Here is a 22,933-nt window from a genome sequence, read left to right on the forward strand (position 1 = left end):
ACAACTTTGGTTGTGGAGAAAACTTCAGTGGTCAAGATGGCTTTGGTGGCACCTCATGGTGGTGGTAGATATGATGGATGTGGGGATAGTTATAATGGATTTGGTAATGATGGAAGCAATATTGGAGGTGGTGGAGGCTGTAATGATTTTGGCAATTACAATAATCAATCTTCAAGTTTTGGACCCATGAAAGGAGGAAACTGGAGGTAGAAGCTCTGGCCCCTATGTTGGTGGAGGCCAGTACTTAGCCAAACCATGAAACTAAGGCGATATGGTGGTTCCAACAGCAGCAATAGCTATGGCAGTGGTAGAAGGTTGCAGAAGGTTTTAATTACTGCCAGGAAACAAAGCTTAGCAGAAGAAGAGAGCCAGAGAAGTGACAGGGAAGCTATAGGTTATAACAGATTTGTGAACTTGGTCAAGTACAGTGGTGGCAGGGCCCAGCTGCTACAAAGAAGATATGTTTTAGACAACATTCATGTGTATGGGAGAAAAACTCGACGTCTGTATTTGTGACTAACTGTGTAACAGGTTATTTCAATTTCTGTTCTATGGAAAGCATAAAGCATTCCAACAAAGGGTTTTCATGTAGTGGGGTTGTTTTTTATTTTTGTACCCATGCTGTTGATTGCTAAATGTAATAGTTTGATCATAATGCTGAATAAATGTGTCTTTTTTTAATTAAAAATGTGCTGTGCAAAGTTAGTCTACTCTGAAGCCATTTTGGTAAACAACCCCAATGGTATGAAGCTAGAATTATTTCAGGGTGATGCTAGGTTCCATTTGAAATTTACTCACAAACTGCTTGGGTGGAGAAGCCATTGTCTTCAGAAACCTTGGTGTAGCTGAACTGACAGTTACTGTGTTGTGACCTGGAATTCACTGTTAAAAAGTCACCCAAGCTAAGTCATGGAGGTTTTTGGTTATTAACATAACTGTTGGTATATCCTATGTAATACATCTAAGTTGAATTATGGTACCAGATAAAGCTATAGATGGGGATGAAGCTTGTACTTCTTACAAATTATAATCACCTATTATAATCTGTAAGCAATAAACTATTTAATATCCTCAAAATAATAAATAAATTAAAATTAAAAAATAAATGTGGCTCATGAGGTATACTAGTCAAATAAAAGTAACAGCTGACAAAAATATTTCTAAGAACAAATATTTGTGAAGGAAACATAATTCACTTAGTCTCTTGTTCACTTGATAAATAATTATTTGAGCACATTCTATGCACTAAGCCAAATTGAGTGAATAAAAAACAAGGTCTCTAAACTCGGAGAATACATAGTAGAAAAGGCAGAAAACGAGCAAGTACAACAATGGGCATATTGGTAGAATTAAAGTATTAAAAATTATGAACACTGTTCTAAAGGAAATGAGAAATTTGAAAGAAAACAAGGAGCACCTGTCTGAACTGGCTTATCAGGGAGGATCTCATTATGGCACAGTTAACTGATAAGGTATGTAAGGGGCAAAAGAAACTAGCCCTGAGGTACAATGGCAGGAGCAGTCTAGATAGAGGGAACAGCAACTGTAAGTGGCAGCACTAGAAGAAGTGGTTAGATTAGGGATAGATTTTAAGGGTAGGACTAACAAGACCTGCTGACATACTGTGGCAGACAGACACTAGGGTGGGCCTCATGATCCTTGTGTTCATTTGAGCAGGATCCATGATTTGCTTCTAACCAACAGAATATGGCAGAGATGATGAGATGTCATCTTCATGACCTCTATCCTGCTAGCAGCCTCAGTCAAAAGACTCTCCTTGTGGCCTGGTAAGCAGCCTCACTTCATTTTACTACTGGGAAAACCCTAGTGATAAGGAAATCGGGGCAGCCTCCAAGAACTATGAGGTGACCTCCAGTTGACAAACAGGAAGAAGTCAGGGTCCTTAGTCCTACAACCACCAGGAAATGGATTCTGCCAACAACTTGAAAGAGCTTAGAAGTGGATTCCTCCCCAGTTGAACTCCTAAGTTAGAACACAGGCCAGGGAACAACACCCTGACTGCAGTTAAGCCATGCCTAGACCCCTAACCAGCTGACACTATGAGGTAACGATGTGTGTTGTTTTAATCTTCTAAGTTTATGGCAATTTACACAGCAAGAGATAACTAAACATAGACTGATATGGAATATGAAAAAACAAGAAGTCAAGGATAACTACAAAATTTGGGGGCTTAAGCAAATAGAAGGATAGAGTGGTCATTTACTAAGATAGGGACTTCTGGGGCAAGAAAAGGCTTGGAGCAAAGATCACTTTGGGACGCATGGCATTTAAGATGCCTGTTGGATAGTCAAAGACTGAGAGGTCAAATAAAGGGGTAGAGATATGGGAACAGGAGACAAATCTAGGACGCAGATATAAACTTGAAAGTCACCAGCATAAAGGCCAAGATATAACATGAGATCACTGAGAGAATAAATATACACACTCACCAAAGAGGACCAAGAGGGCTGAGCCCTGATACACATCATCATTCAGAAGTTAGTCAGCTGAAGAGGAACCAGCTAAGGAGGTCGAGAAGGAATGAACAGTTGGGGAAAAAAAAAAACCATCAAGGAAATGTACAGTCCTGAGAGCAAAGTGAAGAAACTGTTTAAAAGAGGGAGACTAGTCATATTAAATATTGGTGAAAGATCAAGTAAGATGAGGACTAAGACTTGAAAATTTTAAATCCATTCCTTAGTCACACTAGTCACATTTCAAGTGTTCAAAAACATGTGGATAGTGATGTAACAGTGAGACATGACAGAGCACACGCCGAACATTTTCATCATGGCCAAAACAGAAACTGTCCACTGGAAAGAAAGACAGAAAAATGAGCAAAGATGCTGCTGTTGTGGTTCAGCTGCTAAGTCATGTTTGAATCTTTGTGACCCCCCACGGACTGCAAATTTCTCTGTCCTTCACTGTCTCCCGGAGTTTGCTCAAACTCATGTCCACTGAGTCGATGAAGCTATCTAAACATCTCATCTTCTGCTGCCCTTTTCTCCTCTTGCCTTCAATCTTTCCCAGCATCAGTCTTTTCCAATGAGTCAGCTCTTTGCATTAGGTGGCCAAAGGATTGAAGCTTCAGCAACAGTCCTTCCAATGAATATTCAGGGTTGATCTCCTTTCAGATTGACTGGTTTGATCTCCTTGCAGTCCAAGGAACTCTCAAGAGTCTTCTCTAGCACCACAATTCGAAAGCATCAATTTTTTGCCATTCAGTCTTCTTTACGGTCCAACTTTCACATCCATACATGACTACTGGGAGAAACCACAGCTTTGACTCTATGGACCTTTGTCGGCAAATGATGTCTCTGCTTTTTAACACAGAGGTTTGTCGTATCCTTCCTTTCAAGGAGCAAGTGTCTTTTAATGTCATGGCTACAATCACCATCCGCAGTGATTTTGGAAGCCCAAATATAGTATCTATCACTGCTTCCACTTTTCCCCTCTTCTATTTGCCATGGACTGATGGGAACAAATGCCATGATCTTAGTTTTTTTTTAATGTTGAGTTTCAAGCAAATTTTTTCACTCTCCTCTTTCACCCTCATCAAGAGGCTCTTCAGTTTCTCTTTACCTTCTGCCACTAGAGTGGTATCATCTGCATATCTAAGGTTGTTGATATTTCTTCTGGCAATCTTAATTCCAGCTTGTGATTCTCCAGCCCAGGATTTCACATGATATACTCTGCACAGAAGTTAAATAAACAGGGTGACAATATACAGCCTTGTCATACTCCTTTCCCAATTTTGAACCAGTCAGTTGTTCCACGTATGGTTCTAACTGCTGCTTCTTGACCCACATACAGGTTTCTCAGGCGACAGGTAAGGTGGTCGGGAACGCTCATCTCTTTCTAAAAATTTTTCACAATTTGTTGTGATTCACAGTCAAAGGTGTTAGCATAGTCAATGAAGAAGAAGAAGTTGAAGGTAGAACAGTAGAAATTCCTTAAATTTTTTCTGGAATTCCCTTGCTTTCTCTATGATCCAACAAATGTTAGCAATTTGATCTCTGGTTCCCCTGCCTTTCTGAAACTCACCTAGTTCATCTGAAGTTCTTGGTTCACACATTGCTGATGCCTAGCTTGAAGGATTTTGAGCCTAACCTTGCAAGCATGTGAAATGAGCATAACTGTATGATAGTTCGAACATTCTTTGGCATTGCCCTTCTTTGGGATTAGAATGAAAACTGACCTTTTCCAGTCCTATGGTCACTGCTGAATTTTCCAAATTTGCTAACAAATTGAGTGCAGCACTTTAACAGCATCATCTTTTAGGATTTTAAATAGCTAAACTGGAATTCCATCACCTCCACTAGCTTTTTTTTTCTTTTTTAAATAATGCTTCCTAAGGCCCCCTTGACTTCACACTCTAAGATGTCCAGCTCTAGGTGAGTGACCACACCATCATGATTATCCAGCTCATTAAGACCTTTCTTATACAGTTCTGTGTATTCTTGCCACCTCTTCTTAATCACTTCTGCTTCTGTTAGGTCCATACCATTTCTGTCCTTTATTGTGCCCATCCTTGCATGAAATGTTCCCTTGATATCTCCAATTTTCTTAAAGAGAACTCTGGTCTTTTCCATTCTATTGTTTTCCTCTATTCTTTGCATTGTTCATTTAAGAAAGCTTTCTTATCTCTCCTTGGTATTCTCTGGAACTCTACATTCAGTTGGGTGTATATTTCCCATTCTCCCTTGTCTTTAGCTTCTCTTCTTTTCTCAGCTATTTGTAAAGCCTCCTCAGACAACCACTTTGCCTTCTTGCATTTCTTTTTCTTTGGTGTGATTTTGGTCACTGCCTCCTGTACAATGTTACAAACCTCCTTCCGTAAGGAAATCAACTATGGATATTCATTGGAAGAACTGATACTGAAGTTGAAGCTCCAATACTTTGGCCATCTGATGCAAAGATCTGACTCACTCGAAAAGATCCTGAAGCTGGGAAAGATTGAAGGCAAATGGAGAAGGGGGCAGCAGAGGATGAGATGGTTAGATAGCATCACTGACTCAATGGACATGAATTTGAGTAAACTCCGGGAGATAGTGGAGGACAGAGGAACCTTGCATGCTAGAGTCCACGAGGTTGCAAAGAGTCAAACATGACTTAGTGACTAAACAACAACAAACAATAATCATTAAAAAAAATAGCATGGAATGTATTCATAGATATCACAAGAAGAGATAAAGCTGAGGATGACCAAAAGGGGAGAGGGACAACTGAACAATATAAACCAGTAAGGTAATCTTTATCTTTCAAAGCTGAAATGGGAAACAAGGCCACTAGCTCAGAAGGAAAATAGGAGAAAATGTGGTAGAGATCTGAAGAATGAAAAGATAATATAACAGCTGAGCAGGAGAATGAGAGAGGGAATGTGAAAGAATTAATGAAACGTAAACTCCTATAGGAGTCAGGGATTATTGGCATTTACCCAGTCTCTTGAATCTGTACATTCATGTGCTTAGTCGCTCAGTCATGGCCGACTCTTTTCGACCCCATGGACTGTAGCCCGCCAGGCTCCTCTGTCCAAGGAGTGTTCCAGGCAAGAATATTGGAGTGGGTTGCCATTTCCTTCTCCATCTGTACATTCTTATCTTTTGCCAAACTTGTGCAACTGCTACTTCTTCAAATACTTTTTTAGACACACCCAGTTCCTCCTCTCCTTCCAGGGCTCCTCTGGTGACAGAAATGTTAAGATATTTTGTTACAATCCACAGGTCTCTGCAATTCTGTTCATTTTTTTAAATGTTCTATTTTCTCTGTGTTGTTCAGATTAAGGAATTTCTACTGTTCTACCTTCAAGTTCACTGATTCCTCTGTCCTCTCCTTTCTATTGCTGAGAGAACTGCTGAAGCATTTTTTATAATGGCTGCTTTAAAATCTTTGTCAGATAAGTCTAATATATGTGTCACCTTGGTATTAGTGTCTCTTGATTGTCTTTTCTCATTCAAGTTGAGATTTTCCTGGCTCTTAGCATGTCAAATGACTTTCAACTGAAATCTGAACATTTGAGGCATGATGACATTAAGACTTTGGATCTTATTTAAATCTTCTGTTAGAGCAGGCCTCCTCTGACACCACCCCAGGGGAGAGACAGAAGGTCCACTCATTCTTGCTATTGCTGCCAGGCCAGGGTAGAAATCCCCACAGTGACTCCACTGATGTCACAGGAGTCAGGGAGACCTCATTAATGCCTGGTGCAGAAAGTCCCAGCTCTCTAACTGGCCTTCTTTAACCCTACCTTGGTAGGATGGAGGGGGGTGATTGGAGCACCTCACTATCTCCTAGCATTAAGTGGAAATTTAGACTCTACACTTACACTTTCCAGGCAGGGATGTGGGTGAGGCAATAGTTCTTTCTGTGGTGTTTGGATAGGGTAAAATGGTTATTACCTAAAAGTTTTCTGTCTTGCTAACCTGCCCCTTTCCTGGTCCTCATGCTAGAGAAAACAGGGTTTTCTTGGGTTTTTTCAGCTTGTACCTATTAACATTTCCAGACTGCTGATTTTTTCAACATCAAGTCTGAGAAAATATGAAACAAAAGTAAAATCCTCAGAACTTACCATTATGTCATTCTTTGGTTCTTGGGTAAGACTGCCTTCTTCAGAGTTTCCTTATGTTTGTTTTGTATGTTGTTTTATATATAATTTCAGGGCTTTTAACTATACTTACCATACAAAGAACAGGGCAAAACAACCTTCATTTATTTGTGATTTTAAAAAATTTCCTTTTTCATATTCTACTTCTAAAAGAGTTATCTGCTGTGTTTATTCTGTGTGTTCCTTCTAAGTTTGTCTTTAATTCTGAAATTATTTTAAAATTCTTTCCTAATTTCTATCATCTCTTTTCTGAAATGTTCTAGTTCTGGTTATATTGTTCTTTAATGTCTTTTAAACTTTTCTTGTATTTTAGCTTATTTTGGAATACTAAGTTATAATATTTATCAGTTTTGTGAATATATTTTTCTATTATGCTTATATGTTTGAAGGGGTGTTAGCCTACTTATTCTCTTCTTTTCTGTAATAACTTTCCATGAGATTTGACCTTGATATTTTTCTGTTGCTGAACTTTAAAATTACTTTTTCCTGAACTCTTAGAGGAGGAGTTTTATTTAGCTAGTTTTCCTTAATTTCTCAGCTCACTAGCTCCTCTTCTGTTGTAGTGTACTGTCCAAATATCCTGCACCATACTTGCTGAGATCTCCTGACTCTGTTCCCTTCCCAGACTGATATCTGGATGTTTTTGAACTTTTTCTAGGCTGTCTCTGTCCTGTTTGATGTGAATTTTATTTCCAGCAGCATTTCCTCAGTTTGGGGCTTTCTCCTACAAAGAGTCTTTGACTCTTCATTTTGAGAGTTAATAAGTCAGAATCTGCTTCAGCCTCTTCAGATCCTACTACAGATCCCTTGAACTCATCTAGATTTTGCATACTAGAATATGCAAAATCTTCCCAATTACATTGTTGTTCTCAAAGCAGCTTGCTGAGTTTCTCAGTGGGTTTTTGGGTTTACTGTTGGTGGGCCCACTGCTCCCCTCTGCTTACTGTTACAAAGACACTGACAGCACATTGGTCTTATAGCTGTCAATGGTTTAATTCCACCCATTCGAGTAGATAGATGCCTTTTGTCCAAGTATATTATAGATGCTGCCCCTATGTCTTACTTGTTTTGTGTTTTAATTTTTAAATTTTATTCATTTACTTACTTTTGGCTGTGCTGGGTCTCTGTTACTGCACAGGCTTTTCTCTAGTTGTGGAGAATGGGGGCTATTTTTTACTTGCAGTGCATGGGCTTCTCTTCGCAGAGGCTTCTCTTTTTGCAGAGCACAGTCTCTAGGGTGTCCAAGCTTTAGTAGTTGTGGCTCCTGGGCTCCACAACTATAGAGCACAGACAGGCTCAGTAGTTGTGGCACACAGGCTTAGCTGTACTGTGGCATGTGAGATCTTCCTGGATCAGGGATTGAACCCGTGTCTCCTGCATTGGCAGGTGGTTTCTTCACCACTGAGCCATCAGGGAAGCCCTCTGTGTTTTAATTTTTAATGACTATGTTTGGGCGATTCAGAAGCTATACTACCACTGTCATATTTCCAGAATTCCTTAACGAATAGATGCTGATTTTTTACAATATTCATTAGCAGAAAATGTTTAGGAAAAGTTTCCAGGGTGCAAAATCAGCACAAGAATTTATAAATTTCTACTCAAAGTCAATCTCCATAGTTAATTCCATTATGGAAATATATTCTCCCTTCAGGATGAGTAGCATGGAACCAGCAAAAAGACCTTGAACCCTGGGAAATATTAGAGAATGACATAATTTCCCCCTAGTAAATTATAAATTCAAGTCACTTAACCTACAGAAATGTTAATTAAATTAAAAGGTAAAGCAATCCCTTATTTATCAAGAATTTACTACATATATCTGAAGCAAAATTTTGAGACAGTATATGGAAAAGATGAATTATTCCTCACTACAACAATTAATTCTTTTGGACTTCCTTTTTCAAAAACTAAGAATATGTCCCCAAAAGTCTAGAATACAACTGCCAAAATATTAACAGAGATTTTCTTCAGGAATGCAATTACTGATGATTTCTATTCTTTTTACTTATCTCTATTTTAACTATCTTCAAAATGGAAAACTAAGCTTCTTATAAAAATGTTTAAAACAACTTACGCTAGAACCATGTTGTAATCTGAGTGGTTGAACATATATCCGCCAACAACCCACATTATATTTCCATTGACCACAGCTTTATGAGAGGCTCTGGGGAGCTTTAGGTCAGAATATTCCTCTCGTGTCCAAAATGACTGGTTAGCTGGCACAGGAACTGAACATCCAGGACCTAACAAAACATAACAAATTAGCTTTACAAAGTGCAGCTTTCAAATTACTGCATTTCGTGAATTCCCTGGTGGTCCTGATGTTAGGGCTCCACCCTTCCACTGCAGCGGGCACAGGTTAGGGAACTAAGATCCCACATGCCGTGCAGCATGGCCAAAAACAGAAAATTACTGCATTTCAAGTCTTAATCATCCAAATCCAACAAATATCTAAAGAATGCTTATAGTCTTTCCTTTAGCATCTAAATATCAGACAAATCCCTTTAATTTGCACTTTCAATTTACTCAAAGCTAGTGACCAAGGATAATCTCTAATAAAATTTAAAATCACACACTTTCTACTGAAGACCTGACTATATCCAGGTTAGGATTTTTTAGTAATGAAATACTTGCTAAGCAGCTCTCAGATGAAAGAGTGGACAAAGGAATTATTAATTCAAATGAAAAACCTTATAGAGCTAAAATGTAAAGACTAGTCCTGGATGTGTTATAAACTATCCATTTCCTGGAAAATCAAGAAACTTCATTTCTGAGATGTTTGGCTTCTGCTCCAGCAAATTGGAAGTTAGTCAAATACTTCAATTGTTTAACTCCTCAATGTAAGCCAAATTGAATAAGCTAAAGCATTTAAACAAGCATATTTCTGGAAATTCAAAATAAAAGTGTTCTGAGAAAGGAGTAAATGTATAAAAAATAAATAACTAAATCAGTAACAGCCGTTAATCACCTACCCCTTGAAGAATTTGCTAAAGGGGTTGTTTAGTAATCTTTATCTGCACTAACTGACTGCTTTAGGATTCTACTGCATAATAAACTCCAACTTCCTGTGAATTTATTGAAAGTTTCTGTGGAGAAACCACTTCTGTCAGCTCTTGTCCCACATCTCGGCTTGGGTCTCTGCAATGTCTTATGGCTGAGACCAAGTTCTCTAAATTCATGAATGAACTGTGAAGAATATTAAAGTGTTTCAAAACTCTATAAAGAGACCACAATCATACATTTATAAAATTCAAAGATTTGTAAGAAGTTGAATAAAGAGATATGAAAATTTAAATGCCTCCTGATATATCATTAATATAAATGTTACAGATACTAGGAACAAAGTGAATCTACAATTTATTAAGCTAGAAACATTCTGTGAATTAAAAGAAAGAAAAACATTCCTACCCTGCCACTCTGAGAAGCAGGAGCATCCTCTGACATCACTTGAATTGCAGATGCCTCGATGAGGAAAACCACAGTTATTTACACAGTGAGGAATGTCACATGCTTCACCTTTCCAGTTTTCAGAACATTCACATTGAACAGTGTTGCTGCTATTACTGATCTTACACTCTCCTCGGCCTGAGCAATTATTCGGACACATGTCAAAACTATAAAAATAGTGGAGGGAAATTAAATCAATACAAAGCAACACTCTGATTAATTTAGCAGAACTTCCTCCTACATAAGGATTAAGAAATCTCACTATCTAGCCAGTTCACAAGTATAATTGCAGTACTTACCATTCAGCCTAAATGGGGTCACTCAACCCTGCAGAGCTAGGCAAGTAATAAAATAAAATTAAACCTGTTGGATTCTCATAAAAAGTGACAAATTAGCCCACAAATGATGAGCATTATAAAACTGCCAAATGCATGCTTACAAGTCTGGACCAGAAAAGGAAAAAACAAACTAACAACAATACACTACCATCCTCATTCCTCTGGATTGTCTCTGAAAGTTTACAGAATTTGTTTAAGACTACTGCACAGATTGGTGTATTGTAAATTTCTTAGTAAGCTTACCTACCTATCTCAGATGGGAGAAAAGAGAAGGGCAGTTTAACTTAATACATGAGTTTAATCATAAAGTGTTGCATAGCAACGTGACTTAATTATATTGACAATACTTTGAAAAGACATAATTCAGATTTTAAAAAGGGGAGATAACAGGATTAGAAGATACTATAAGAGTATAAAGTTGAAAGTGAAAGGCAAGAATACTGGAGTGGGTTGCCATTTCCTTCTCCAGGGGATCTTCCCGACCCAGGGATCAAACCCAGGTCTCCCACATTGCAGGCAGACGCTTTAACCTCTGAGCCACCAGGGAAGTCCATAAGAGTGTAAGCAACTTAAAAATTTTTTTTAGCAAGGCATGTCAGAAAATCAGGAATCAATTACAAAAACAAGCTAATTAACATTCATGTGCTGTGCTGTGCTTAGTGGCTCGGTCGTGTCTGACTCTGTGACCCCATGGACTGTAGCGCATCAGGCTCCTCTGTCCATGGGGGTTCTCCAGGCAAAAGCACTGGAGTGGGTTGCCATGCCCTCCGCCAGGAGATCTTCCCAACCCAGGGATCGAACCCAGGTCTCCTGCATTGCAGGCTGATTCTTTACTGTCTGAGCCACCAGGGAAGCCCAAGAATACTGGACTGAGTAGCCTTTTCCTTCTCTAGGGGATCCTCCCAACACAGGAATCGAACCGGGGTCTCTTGCATTGCAAGTGAATTCTTAACCAGCTGAGCTACCAGAGAAGCCCAATTAACATTCATGAAGAAAGTGAAAATGTTAGTCGCTCAGTCATGTCTGACTCTTTGCAACCCCATGGACTATAGATCACTAGGCTCCTCTGTCCCTGGGATTCTCCAGGCAAGAATACTGGAGTGGGTTGCCATTCCCTTCTCCAGGGGATCTTCCCGACCCAGGGATTGAACCCGGGTCTCCAGCAATGCAGGCAGATTCTTTACTGTCTGGGTGTAACATTCATGCCTACACCCAAATGTCAGTTCATGAAACATCTATAATAAAATTTTGAAAGTGTTTGCATTCAGTATTCTCATAATCTATGTTTAATTTAACACAATAAACGCACATGCCTACTTTTCAGGCCCAGGCTTGTGATGAGCTGCCCAGGTTGCCAAGTCACAAAGCTTGGATACCTAAAAAACTGAATCACCATACTAATCAAGATAAGGACAGCTTTAAACAGTCTTGAAAGTTTACTGAGATCCTGAGAAAATGTGCAAGAAAAAGAACCTAGCATAAAGGTTACACAGGGGGGTCACTAGCTATAACAGAAGTTGACAAATATATTATGTAAAAGGCCAAATAATATGTATTTTAGGTTTTGTGGGTCACAGAAGTTCTTATCACAGACCCCACTGCTTATGGAATTTTATGAATTTAACTATTTATGAAATAAACATTAGAAGGAAAAAAAGGAAAAGACAGAGTGAGCCTCTCTCCTACCACAACAAATTCCAAAAGCTGCTCAGAGTCTGTGATCTACATTTCCTTTGTCATCAATGGCCAACCTCTTAGTACATGAAAACTACTAATGTTTGTTAAATTGCACTTAGCCAACTCCTCCAATGTTTTTATCCATTAGTGGAAATGGATGATGCCCCTCTTTTTCAGGAGAAACTCAACAGCAGCAAGACCTGGGTTGCAACTGCGGTCCCACAACTTTGACAATTTACCTTTTCCTGCCAGTTTCTTCATTTATAAAAGAAGTAGAAAAACAGTGCCTGTATCTGGGTTTTGTTTTTTTTTTTTTGTATCTGAGTTTTTAAAAGAACTTTAAATGAGAAAATTCATGCAAACTGCTAGCACAATGCCTGGCACACTATAAACCTTCAATATATATTAGTCATTATTATTGTTAAAACAAAGTATCCAGTCTTTTGAAAAAAATCACAAACATTAAACTTAAATATCTTACTTGTAAGTGATATTAAATCCAGTCAAGTTATAAGCAGCATCACTAAAAAAATGCAGCAGGGCATAACCTGATGTGGCAACAACCTCTGGGACAGTCTCATTGCCGTCTCTCTCAGGAACAATGAGGCCGCTGAAATGAAAACACATGTCTTATAAAGGAAAGCACAAGAAGAGACACATCATACGGTGATGGACACAAATTCAACCGGATTTCACTCTTATAATTTGAAAAGTCACTTCTAGGAAGAAAGGTAAATTCCTATGATAAATGCACAGGAACAGATCTGAATCTTTTGCTAAGCTCTCCTCTATTCCAGGGTGTATTTCTAATGAGATTTGAAATCAGTGACCCTATTCTTTTTTTAGTAGAATTTTTTATAATATTCCTCTGAAAAACTGAGTAAACCTCTATAATCACAGAATGTAACAAACTTTATTAGCTGAAGGATACCAAACATACACCACGAAAGGTGTGCAAAGTAAAAATAGAAATAAAAGTCTGATACACAAACACCCATAATCTCAATACTATTAGCATTCTGATGTATTTTATTTGCCTAACTGATGCCATACTACACCTTATATTCTATTTTTCTAAGTAACAGTCCACAGTCTTTCTATGTCTCTAACTCCCTCAGAGCTTTTAGAACCTTACTCAGAGCTCAGCACACAATAGTATCTGTTGGGTCTTTGTAAAGAGAAAGAACTACTGAGTCCAAGGGTCTAAATGACGGTTTTAAGGCTCTCAATCAATATACCAACTTGCTTTCCAGAAGAGAGGTGCTGACTTGAAATCCCACCAAGACACCTCATCCTGACAACAAGGAGGATTATCTGTCCTATTTTAGCTTGGCTAATTTAATACATGAAAGTGATCTTTTTAACTATGGTTTTGAGCTTCTCTTATGCTCCCGAGTTTGATTTTTCCTATGTTTACTTTCCATCTTTTGCTCTTCTTCACATGCTCATATCTTTTGCCCAGTTACTGTTCAGTACCACCATAATTTCATTCAGAAAAAGCCTAACTCCTTATCAGGCCCTGTGTAATCTGTTCCACACACAACCCCATCCCATGAACAAACATCTCATCTATTACAGATGGTCCCCAACTTATGGATGGTTCCATTTAAAATCTTTTGACTATAATTTTTTGACTTACAATGGTACAAAAGGTACTCATTTTCAGTAGAAACTGTACTTAGAATTTTGAATTTTTACTTTCTCCCAGGCTAGTGATATGCTGTATGATGCTCTCTCATGATGCTAGACCCAGGCACAGAGCTGCAGCCCTCAGTCAGCCACATGATCACAAGGGTAAACAACCATGTACAATTCCTCTGTGCCCAGACAACCATTCTGCTTTTCACTTTCAGTACAGTATCAATAAATTACATGAGACAGTCAACATTAATTATAAAATAGGCTTTGTGTTAGATGACTTTCCCAACTATAGGCTAATGTAAGTGTTCTTAGCACATTTAAAGTGGGCGAGGCTAAGCTATGTTGTTCAGTAGGTGAGGTGTATTAAATGTATTAAAATATTTTCAGTCGATGATGGGTTTATCAGGATGTAATCCCACCACAAGCTAAAGAAGATCTGTACTTTCTTCCTTTCACTCACTCGACCCCAGACATGCTGGCTTCTCTTCTTTCCTAGGGCACACATTTTGGGGCCTACGACTGTCTTAAATGCTCATTCATTATGACCTAACAATTCTATTTCTTAGTAGAAGAAATACTTGCTCATGTACACAAAGACAAATATATAAGAATCCTCACTATAGCACTATTCAGAATGAGAACAGGTTGAAACCACAAAAACGGTCATTCAGGAGCTGGATGAATGAGTCATTACATACATGGAGGTCTCTAGGACTAACAAGGCACTCATCAAGCCATTCTGATGAGTAGAAAAAAAAAAACAAGTATTAAGACAATAGGCCTAGTGTATGTGTACATTTATGTGTATTTATATAAGTGCATATAAAAATGAGTGGAAGAGCATATAGGCAGGGTGTGAGGAGGAAGAAGCGATAGGATGTTCATTCAACAAGTTTTTAATATGAAGGCAGAATTCTAGGAACCCAATGACCCTGAAGGTGCTCTCAGTTCAGTTGCTCAGTCGTGTCCAACTCTTTGCGACCCCATGAATCGCAGCACGCCAGGCCTCCCTGTCCATCACCAACTCCCAGAGTTTACTCAAACTCATGTCCATTGAGTCAGTGATGCCATCTAGCCATCTCATCCTCTGTCATCCCCTTCTCCTCCTGCCCCCAATCCCTCCCAGCATCAGGGTCTTTGGGTTGCAAAATAGTGAAACATTCTCTACTATGTATTCAACTGACAAATACTAAGTACTTACTACAAGTAAGCCACTGTTCTAGGTACAGTAAAGACGTCTCTGCCCTTACTGGAGCTCACCTCTCAGAGAAAGAATAAATAAGCCTAGATAATCAGGCCCCTACGCCTGGCCCACAGGTGTGTATACGTAATGTCAGGCAGAGGTAAAGGCTATAAACGGAATAAAACAGTAAAAGAACAGAAAGTACTACTTTAGAAAGGGCATTTAGGGAAGGGCTCTTGGAAGAACTGACATTTGATCACAGACCTAAATGAAGGTTTCAACCATCACCATGCTTTCATCAGTTTTATACACCAGAACTCTAAAACACTGAGGGATAAGTACTTGAAAGAGTAGGGTCACCCAGAAAAAGGCAAGTCAAAAGCAACGTTGGCATAACAAACACTGGCACAGGAAAAGACTGGGGACTTCGGTCACAAGTTGGACACTCTCTGTTATTCTAGCATGAATTTTAAGATCATAGAGATGTGAACTCCGATTCTTGTTCCAAAAGCCTAAGCATGTTATCAGCATCTCTGAGCCTTAGCTTCCTCAAAAGCACAATGAAGGAAATTCTATCTACCTCACGACCAAGTAATGAGAATCAAACTGTTAAAGCAAGTGAAGTGTTTAAATAGCGTCTCACACTAGTAGATGCCCAATAAGAGATGGCTTCTAGTACTTATTATTTATATGGTAGGGACATGTATAGAACGAATGACTGAATGGGTGGCGGGAGAAAGGATGGAGAGCCACAGAAGGGGAGGGACTAGATGACCACATTGCTGAAGGGGATCAGCTTCCCTACTGTCAGAGAGACTCAGGCATTTGCTTCTTTTCACTTCAACAACTTGAAACTGTGACAGTTTTGGAATGGGCTTTCTCCCCGTGTGAAAATAAAATTGGTTTATGATAAAAAAAAATAGGGGCTTCCCTGGTAGCTCAGTTGGTAAAGAATCCGCCTGCAATGCAGGAGACCCCAGTTTGATTCCTGGGTCAGGAAGATCTCCTGGAGAAGGGATAGGCTACCCACTCCAGTATTCTTGGGCTTCCCTTGTGGCTCAGCTGGTAAAGAATCCACCTGCAATGCAGGAGACCTGGGTTCGATCTCTGGGTTGGGAAAATCCCCTGGAGAAGGGAAAGGCTACCCACTCCAGTATTATGGCCTGGAGAATTCCATGGACTATACAGCAAAGAATTGGACATGACTGAGCAACTTTCACTTTCATGACAAATATGAACTTTCACAAAAAAAAAGAATACAAACATCAACCCAGTGTGCAAGGCAACAGAAAGTGTGTGGGTGAGAAAGTGATGATGCAGGTGGGCCATTCAACTGTGACCCAGAGCTGCCTCCACCTCCTTGTCCCCTGACCCTAGGCAGATGAATAAACGCAGACTCAGCTTAGGCTGCAGCCAGCAGTTCAACTTGAGAATCAAGAACTGCTTGCCCTGGGGTTCTTCATAATCTTATATTTTAAACACAGAGTATCACTGTTCAGAACCATTTTTGAAAATCGCTGAACTAAAGATATTGTCTTAATTCAAGATAACTGTGCCAGACAGACATGGACTCTCTAAACACACCTGGGGCACAACCTGACTTTGCCAACTACACTGTGTAAGTTTACTAGTAATCCTCAGTTGCTGTTTTGTTTTTTTTTTTAATATTTATTAATTTATTTATTTTTGGCTGTGTCAGGTCTTAGTTACTGCACTTGGGCTCTTTGTTGCGGCACACGGGCTTCTTTCCAGTTGTGGTGTGCAGGCTTAGTTGCCCCGAGGCATGTGAGATCTTAGTTTCCTGACCAGGGATCAAACCCACGTCCCCTGCATTGGAAGGCAGATTCTTAACCACTGGACCCCCAGGGAAGTCCCAGTAACCCTCAGTCTGACACACCCATCTGCTTGTAAAACACTACACTCAAGGACAGGCAGATGTGGAAGGTAAGACAGATTCTTAAAGTCAGGGATAGGAGCCAGGGGATGGGGCCAGACAACATCTATACTTCCGACTGGTGAAGGAGGATCTACAATCACAAAAGAGGTTTGACTTGCCATAGTCTGACCATGATTTCAACACGGTGTTAGACACAAAGACTGACTCCTGCTTTCACAAGACTTCCTCTAACAGCTCTTCATCACAGTCTAAACAACTGCCTCATCAATATTTGACTTTCTTAAAAACAACAACAAAAACTTCTAAAAGGAATAAGAATGTTCTCAGAGAGGAAAACTATTCTCCCTGCTGCATCACTACTACCAACCTCTGCATCTCCGTCCCAAAAGATATGAGCAGAGCTGGCAGGTGTTCCACACAGGTGCTACACTTACACATTTGTTAAAGTGAATGCACCACAAAATCATAATGTTGTACAACTGGAAGAGAGTTGCTCCAGTGGTTCTCAAATTCGCCGAGTGGTGGAACTCTGTTTGTTAAACAAACTTTATTCAGAACTTCAACATATAAAAGATAAATGTGATCAACCAGTTAAGTATCCAACTAAACTTGATGGTTTGCAATACACCCAGTGAAAACACAGTACAACATCTTCAGTTTAGGCTTCAGAAGCTGAGGAGCAGAGCACGTAAGAGCCCTGGGCAGAACTCAGATTAGAAGTCCACATCTTTTGAATCCTGTGTGCCTCTCCTTTTCTTTATTTGGCTGAACAATCTGCCGCCAAGCTCACTCTACTCTGGACCCACAGCACATTACACTGGTTTGATTCCACTACCTAAAGTCCTCCTGACCCAGCGGCACTCCTCAGCACGCCATCTTTGTGAAAGTGTCTTATGACTAAAAGTTATTTTCACACTCTTTGGTATGTCAGTGTTTCAAGGGTTCTGTGTTTCAGGGAAACTTCAACTATTAAACATACATTGTCTCACTATGATTTTAGAAGATGCACACTCAAATATGTCATAAGTTAAATTTTTAACACAATCAATTAGTAATTTATACCTGTCAGTAAATAAACTATTTTTTTATAGAAACTTAAAAATCCTCCTGTTGTCTGTACATTTACTTTGGCTTCTCTCAAAAGTCAATGACTACAACAGTTATACCCTTCTGCTTATTTGTTGCTGCTACTGGTTCACATGTCTGCTCATTAGATACACAGTCAGGTGAACTATATGCTTATGCATACCCACTTGGCAGATGTTCCCACAGAGCTACTGGCAAGCTCATTCAAAGCACCTGGCACACAGAAGGGACTCCATGAGTTTTAATTAACAAATGCAGTTACCAAGTGAACCTTCAACATGTTCAACATACACTATTATCATGAGAGCATCATACTAAAGATATAATAGTTTTTGTGCTTGTGTTAAAGTTTGGCGTGCTTCTTGCTATAAGACAAGGTATGAGTCAAATTCTGGGATAAAGATAGATAGGTCCAACATGTGGCCAATATTTTACCTTGCTTATAGTTTCCTTTGTTGTGCAATTGAGCTGCAGGAGTTGCTTGTACATTTTTGAGATTAATCCTTTGTCTGTCTCTTCATTTGCTATTATTTTCTCCCATTCTGAAGGTTGTCTTTTCACCTTGCTTATAGTTTTCTTTGAAGTGGCCAATATTTTAATGCTTACTAGCATAGCCTATCCACCCTGTTCTTTGGTTCTCTAAGTGAATCTCTGAAACCCAGAAAACGACCTTGGTTCTCAGTTCAAAGATATATTGGAGAGATTTCTAAGCCAAAGGGAGTGGAGAAATACAAGGGTACACTAGTCCTCTGACCTCACCTGTCCTTTGCCCTCTCGTGTTTGGCTTCTCGCCTCTGTTATCTCCTCACTCACATGAGACATCAACCAGTCCCATGTGAGGAGTACAAAATATATTTATTAAACTGATTTCTTTTAAAGTCAGAGAACTAAAATATTTGAGAGGAAGAAATCCAGAAAGTCAGTTGTAGATGAAAAACTGACAACTATGACTCTCTAAGGATATACATTTCAGAAAACATATTTTAAAAATCCTCTGTAGAGTAAAAGGAAGAAAACTAGAAGTTTTGAATTCACATGTGATCAAAAATACGATAAATAACATGGCTATTGACTGTTAGTAAAAAGTAAAATGCCAAAACAATTCAGAATACCCCATGTATTTGGTGTTAAAACTGTTTAACTATAAATACAGAATATACTTTTTGAAAAAAAAATCACAACACATAACTGGAATGTTTCTCATTCTCCACAGATAACCACTGCTCATTTACGTACATCCTTCCAAAACTTTTTCCTCCCCCATATTAAGGTATTTACATAATTACACATCACACATGCACACAACCACATATGAATACAACAAATAATTCCTGAATGCCTATGCAATGAGGAACACAACAAGGATCAAAATGAACATGATTCCTGATCTAATTTTTTAACAGAAATATTATTAGTCAATATATTACAAAACATTTTCAGATGTATACTTCACCACCACCATAAGAAGTAGGTAAACTTGATACTACTATCACAATTTTTTAGATCAGGAAACTAAAAAGAGAGTACTCTGCCCCCAAAAGTTACCCAGTAGTTACAGGCAGCAAAGTCAGGACTAGGACACAACTGATAGGACTCCATAACTAGTACTCTTTCCATGAAAATGTTTTAAGTGATAAAAAGGTGACTCCACTAAGAATACAGTCTAGGTGATAAATGAATTCAGAAAACAAATAATGGTTAAACAGTATTTATATGACTGAGCTTACCTAAAGGCAGCAACTAGGGGTGCATAAATTGAGTCCCCGTCATAAACATATAAATGGTCCCAACTACACTCTGTAGCAAAATGATTGAAACGAAGTCTCATTATTCTATTTGGCCTGAAAAGAACAGAAAAAAGTAATTTATACTAATCATCATCACTCCCAAATATCTGCAAAAAAAAAAACCAGTTTTTTAAAGAATCTATAGAGAAAAGAAATTAATAGTACAAAATCAGCACTCCTTCACTTGTCAAAGATTTCCTTAGTACTTTCTATGTGCAAAAGATCACCAAACATGCAATGGTAAACAAAATATACATGGTCTATGCACCTTGGACCTTACAGTCTATACAGTCACAATTCTTTACCAATCTATTAGCCCTTCTTATTCAACTTAAGACTCCATACTACCTCATTTCACAAACATACCTGCCAATCCTCTAAACTCACCTGCCCCTCTGCCTTTTCACAGAACTCCCTGGAAAAATCCCCAATCTGCTTTGACCTAGACTGAATCTGGAGAAAACAAAGCCATGCTGGAAAAAGTCATACCACTGGGTAGGCTGGTTCCAGTACTGGTGCTCTGATTCTGCCAGAGGTCCTAACTAACTTCAAGGACTATTTCAAACCACTCAGTCCCATCTACCTGCTTATGCTCAGCACCCAGACAAAATTTTCTCAAATTCCTGTTTTTCAAAATAGATACACATCTATATACTTTTCCTTCTATCTCTGAAATATTTAAGATCTCCCTCTCTTCTGAAACTTGCACACCCACACTTAAATCTCTTTAAGTATCACATTTTATTAAAAATAACAAAACAAAAAAACTTCAAATCCCAACTCTCCTTCCAGCTACTAATACACCTGTCCCTTTCTCCTCTGAAACGCCACAGAAGACTTTGCTTTTTTCAAATTCTTCACATCCTACTCTTCATTTTCCAGCCTGGCTTTAGCACAAACACTCTACTCAAAAAGTTCTTGGTACTATCAACACCATCTATATCTTGGTGATTTCTAACTATAAGTCTCCAGCCTGAATCTTTTGTCTACCTCATATTTTGTGTCTAACTAACATCCCTAACCAAACATCTAAATAAATACATAAACAAGTTAACTCACATGGTGATGAATACTGCAAAGAAATTAAAGGAATGTGATGTATTAACAGCAGTACAACAAGTGGTGGGGAAATACCCCAGAAAGTTTCGGAAAAGATTAAAATGGTGAGAAGTAAGCCATGTGAAAAGTTGGAAGAGAAAATGTTTCAGACAGAGAGGACAACAATCTTAAAGTCTTAGACTTAAGAAGTTGATGTGTTCAAGCAACATGAAGAAAATCAGCATGTGTGAAACACAGCAAACAGAAGAAGCCACATGAGATAAGAAGTGAGTGAGAAGTGCACAAGGGACAAAGGTAAGAACTGGAGCTGGAGGCCAATTTCAAGGCTTTTACAGTGGCCCAGGAAGAAAGAGGATGGTTGGTGGTTCTTACAATAACTGTAGAGTTGAAAATGAAAAGGAAAGCATGGGTCCTACTACTAATGGAAAGAAAGGTACCTACACCTGCCCTGGAACTGTTAGGTTAGCAAGAAATAAACTTCTATATATTAAATCACTAAAAATAATAATAAATAAATAAGCTAACCAACAAACAAACAAAAAAAAGGCTATCAAAATCTCCTGCCTTCCCTGCTACCTATTCAAGTGAAATTGTCTTTACATACCTCAACCATAATAAAATATTCTGTTTTCTAACTATTACAATCAAAAATATACAAATTTCTTGTATGTACAATTCATCTGAAAATCAACACAAATTTTAAAATTAACACTGAAGATTAAGAAAAAAAATTTGTTGTTGTTGTTGTTCAGTCACTAAGTCATGTCTGACTCTGTGACCCAATGGACTGCAGCACACCAGGCTCCTCTGTCCTCCACTATCTCCCAGAGTTTGCTCAAATTCATGTCCAATAAGTCAGTGATGGAGAAGGAAACAGCAACCCACTCCAGTATTCCTGCTTGGAGAATCCCATGGACAGAGGAGCTTGGCAGGCCATGGTCCATGGGGTTGCAGAGAGTCGGATACAACTGAAGTGACTGAGCATGCAAGTCAGTGATGCTTTCTAATCATCTCATCCTTTGCTGCCCCCTTCTCATTTTCCCTTCAATCTTTCCCAGCATCAGGGTCTTTTTCAATGAGCTGGCTCTTGACATCACATGGCCAAGATATTGGAACTTCAGCTAATCAAATTCACTTGTGAAAGAAAAGTTTATCAAGTAAAAAATAATTTAAGTTGATACAGATTGTTAATTTTACTTGTTGGATAAGTAATCTCACAATGAGCTCTATCTTAAAAAAGAAAAAAAAAGTCATTATTACTTACTGTCCTTCAATGAGCCATGTGCATTTTGTTTTATATTTATAATTTCCAGGTCCATCTGTTATAAATCCAGAAGATCCAGTTAGTCTGTAATTAGATAAACGAAGTTTAAACTCATCAAAATTTAATGTGCTAATAATATCCTTCTTAATTCTCAATAAAATCCAAGTGGGTACATTGAGACATACTATGGCCAAAAGAAAATGACTGGATAGTTATTTCATCCAGATTACACAAATCTGGATGAAACAAAATCTAGTCATATACTTAAGGAGATACAAACATATGAAAACCAAAAGGAATGAAAACACCAAAATTTTTCCAGCTAAGATGGGAAAATCACATTTTGCACTATAAAAATGGCCACAAGAAGTTCCTTATAAGTTGGTATTTAAAAAATAAGGCCACACATTTACCATTACAAGAAAATGTGTTAATACGATAAACATGCTGTGTCCAGCATAATTGTGATGGGCAAGCACAGCAATCCACAACAGCCAACAGCTGAAGTGGCGATCCACTGCACTCCATCAGCAGTGTGCACCAGCACCTACTCCCCACATACACGCCAAGCTTGAAGTCTATCAGTATTTTTAGGTCTTGCCAATGATAGGCACATCCTAGTATCTCATTAATATTTTTACTGGTACTAACGCTAACATATGAGTATTTTCTTATATGTTTTGATCATCTGCATTGTCTCCTTTGCAAATTAAGATTCCATATTCTTTACCTATTTTGCTACCGAGTTGTTGTCGTTGTTGTTCAGCCACTAAGTTGTGACTGACTCTTTGCAACACCAGGAACTGCAGCATGCCAGGCCTCTCTGCCCTTCACTATCTCCCTGAGTTTGCTCAAACTCATGTCCATTGATCCAATGTTACCACCCAATCATCTCATTCTCTGTCACCCCCTTTTCCTCTTATGCTCAATCTTTCCCAGCATCAAGGTCT

General features: G+C 38.7%; 1 protein-coding gene across 2 annotated transcripts in view; it reads right to left on the reverse strand.

Annotated features, from left to right (window-relative positions):
• ATRN (attractin) overlaps nt 1–22,933 on the reverse strand; it is a 187,714-nt gene that overhangs the window by 103,433 nt on the left and 61,348 nt on the right. For both annotated transcript variants that reach the window (XM_061126711.1, XM_061126712.1), the window contains exons 2-6: nt 21,984–22,067; nt 19,601–19,714; nt 12,548–12,676; nt 10,013–10,218; nt 8,679–8,847 (exon numbers count right to left, since the gene is read on the reverse strand). In XM_061126711.1, coding sequence (XP_060982694.1) covers nt 8,679–8,847; nt 10,013–10,218; nt 12,548–12,676; nt 19,601–19,714; nt 21,984–22,067 — 702 coding nt within the window. The remainder of the gene's footprint in view (nt 1–8,678; nt 8,848–10,012; nt 10,219–12,547; nt 12,677–19,600; nt 19,715–21,983; nt 22,068–22,933) is intronic.

Source organism: Dama dama, chromosome 23 (assembly GCF_033118175.1).
Source record: "Dama dama isolate Ldn47 chromosome 23, ASM3311817v1, whole genome shotgun sequence".
Classification (NCBI taxonomy): domain Eukaryota; kingdom Metazoa; phylum Chordata; class Mammalia; order Artiodactyla; family Cervidae; genus Dama; species Dama dama.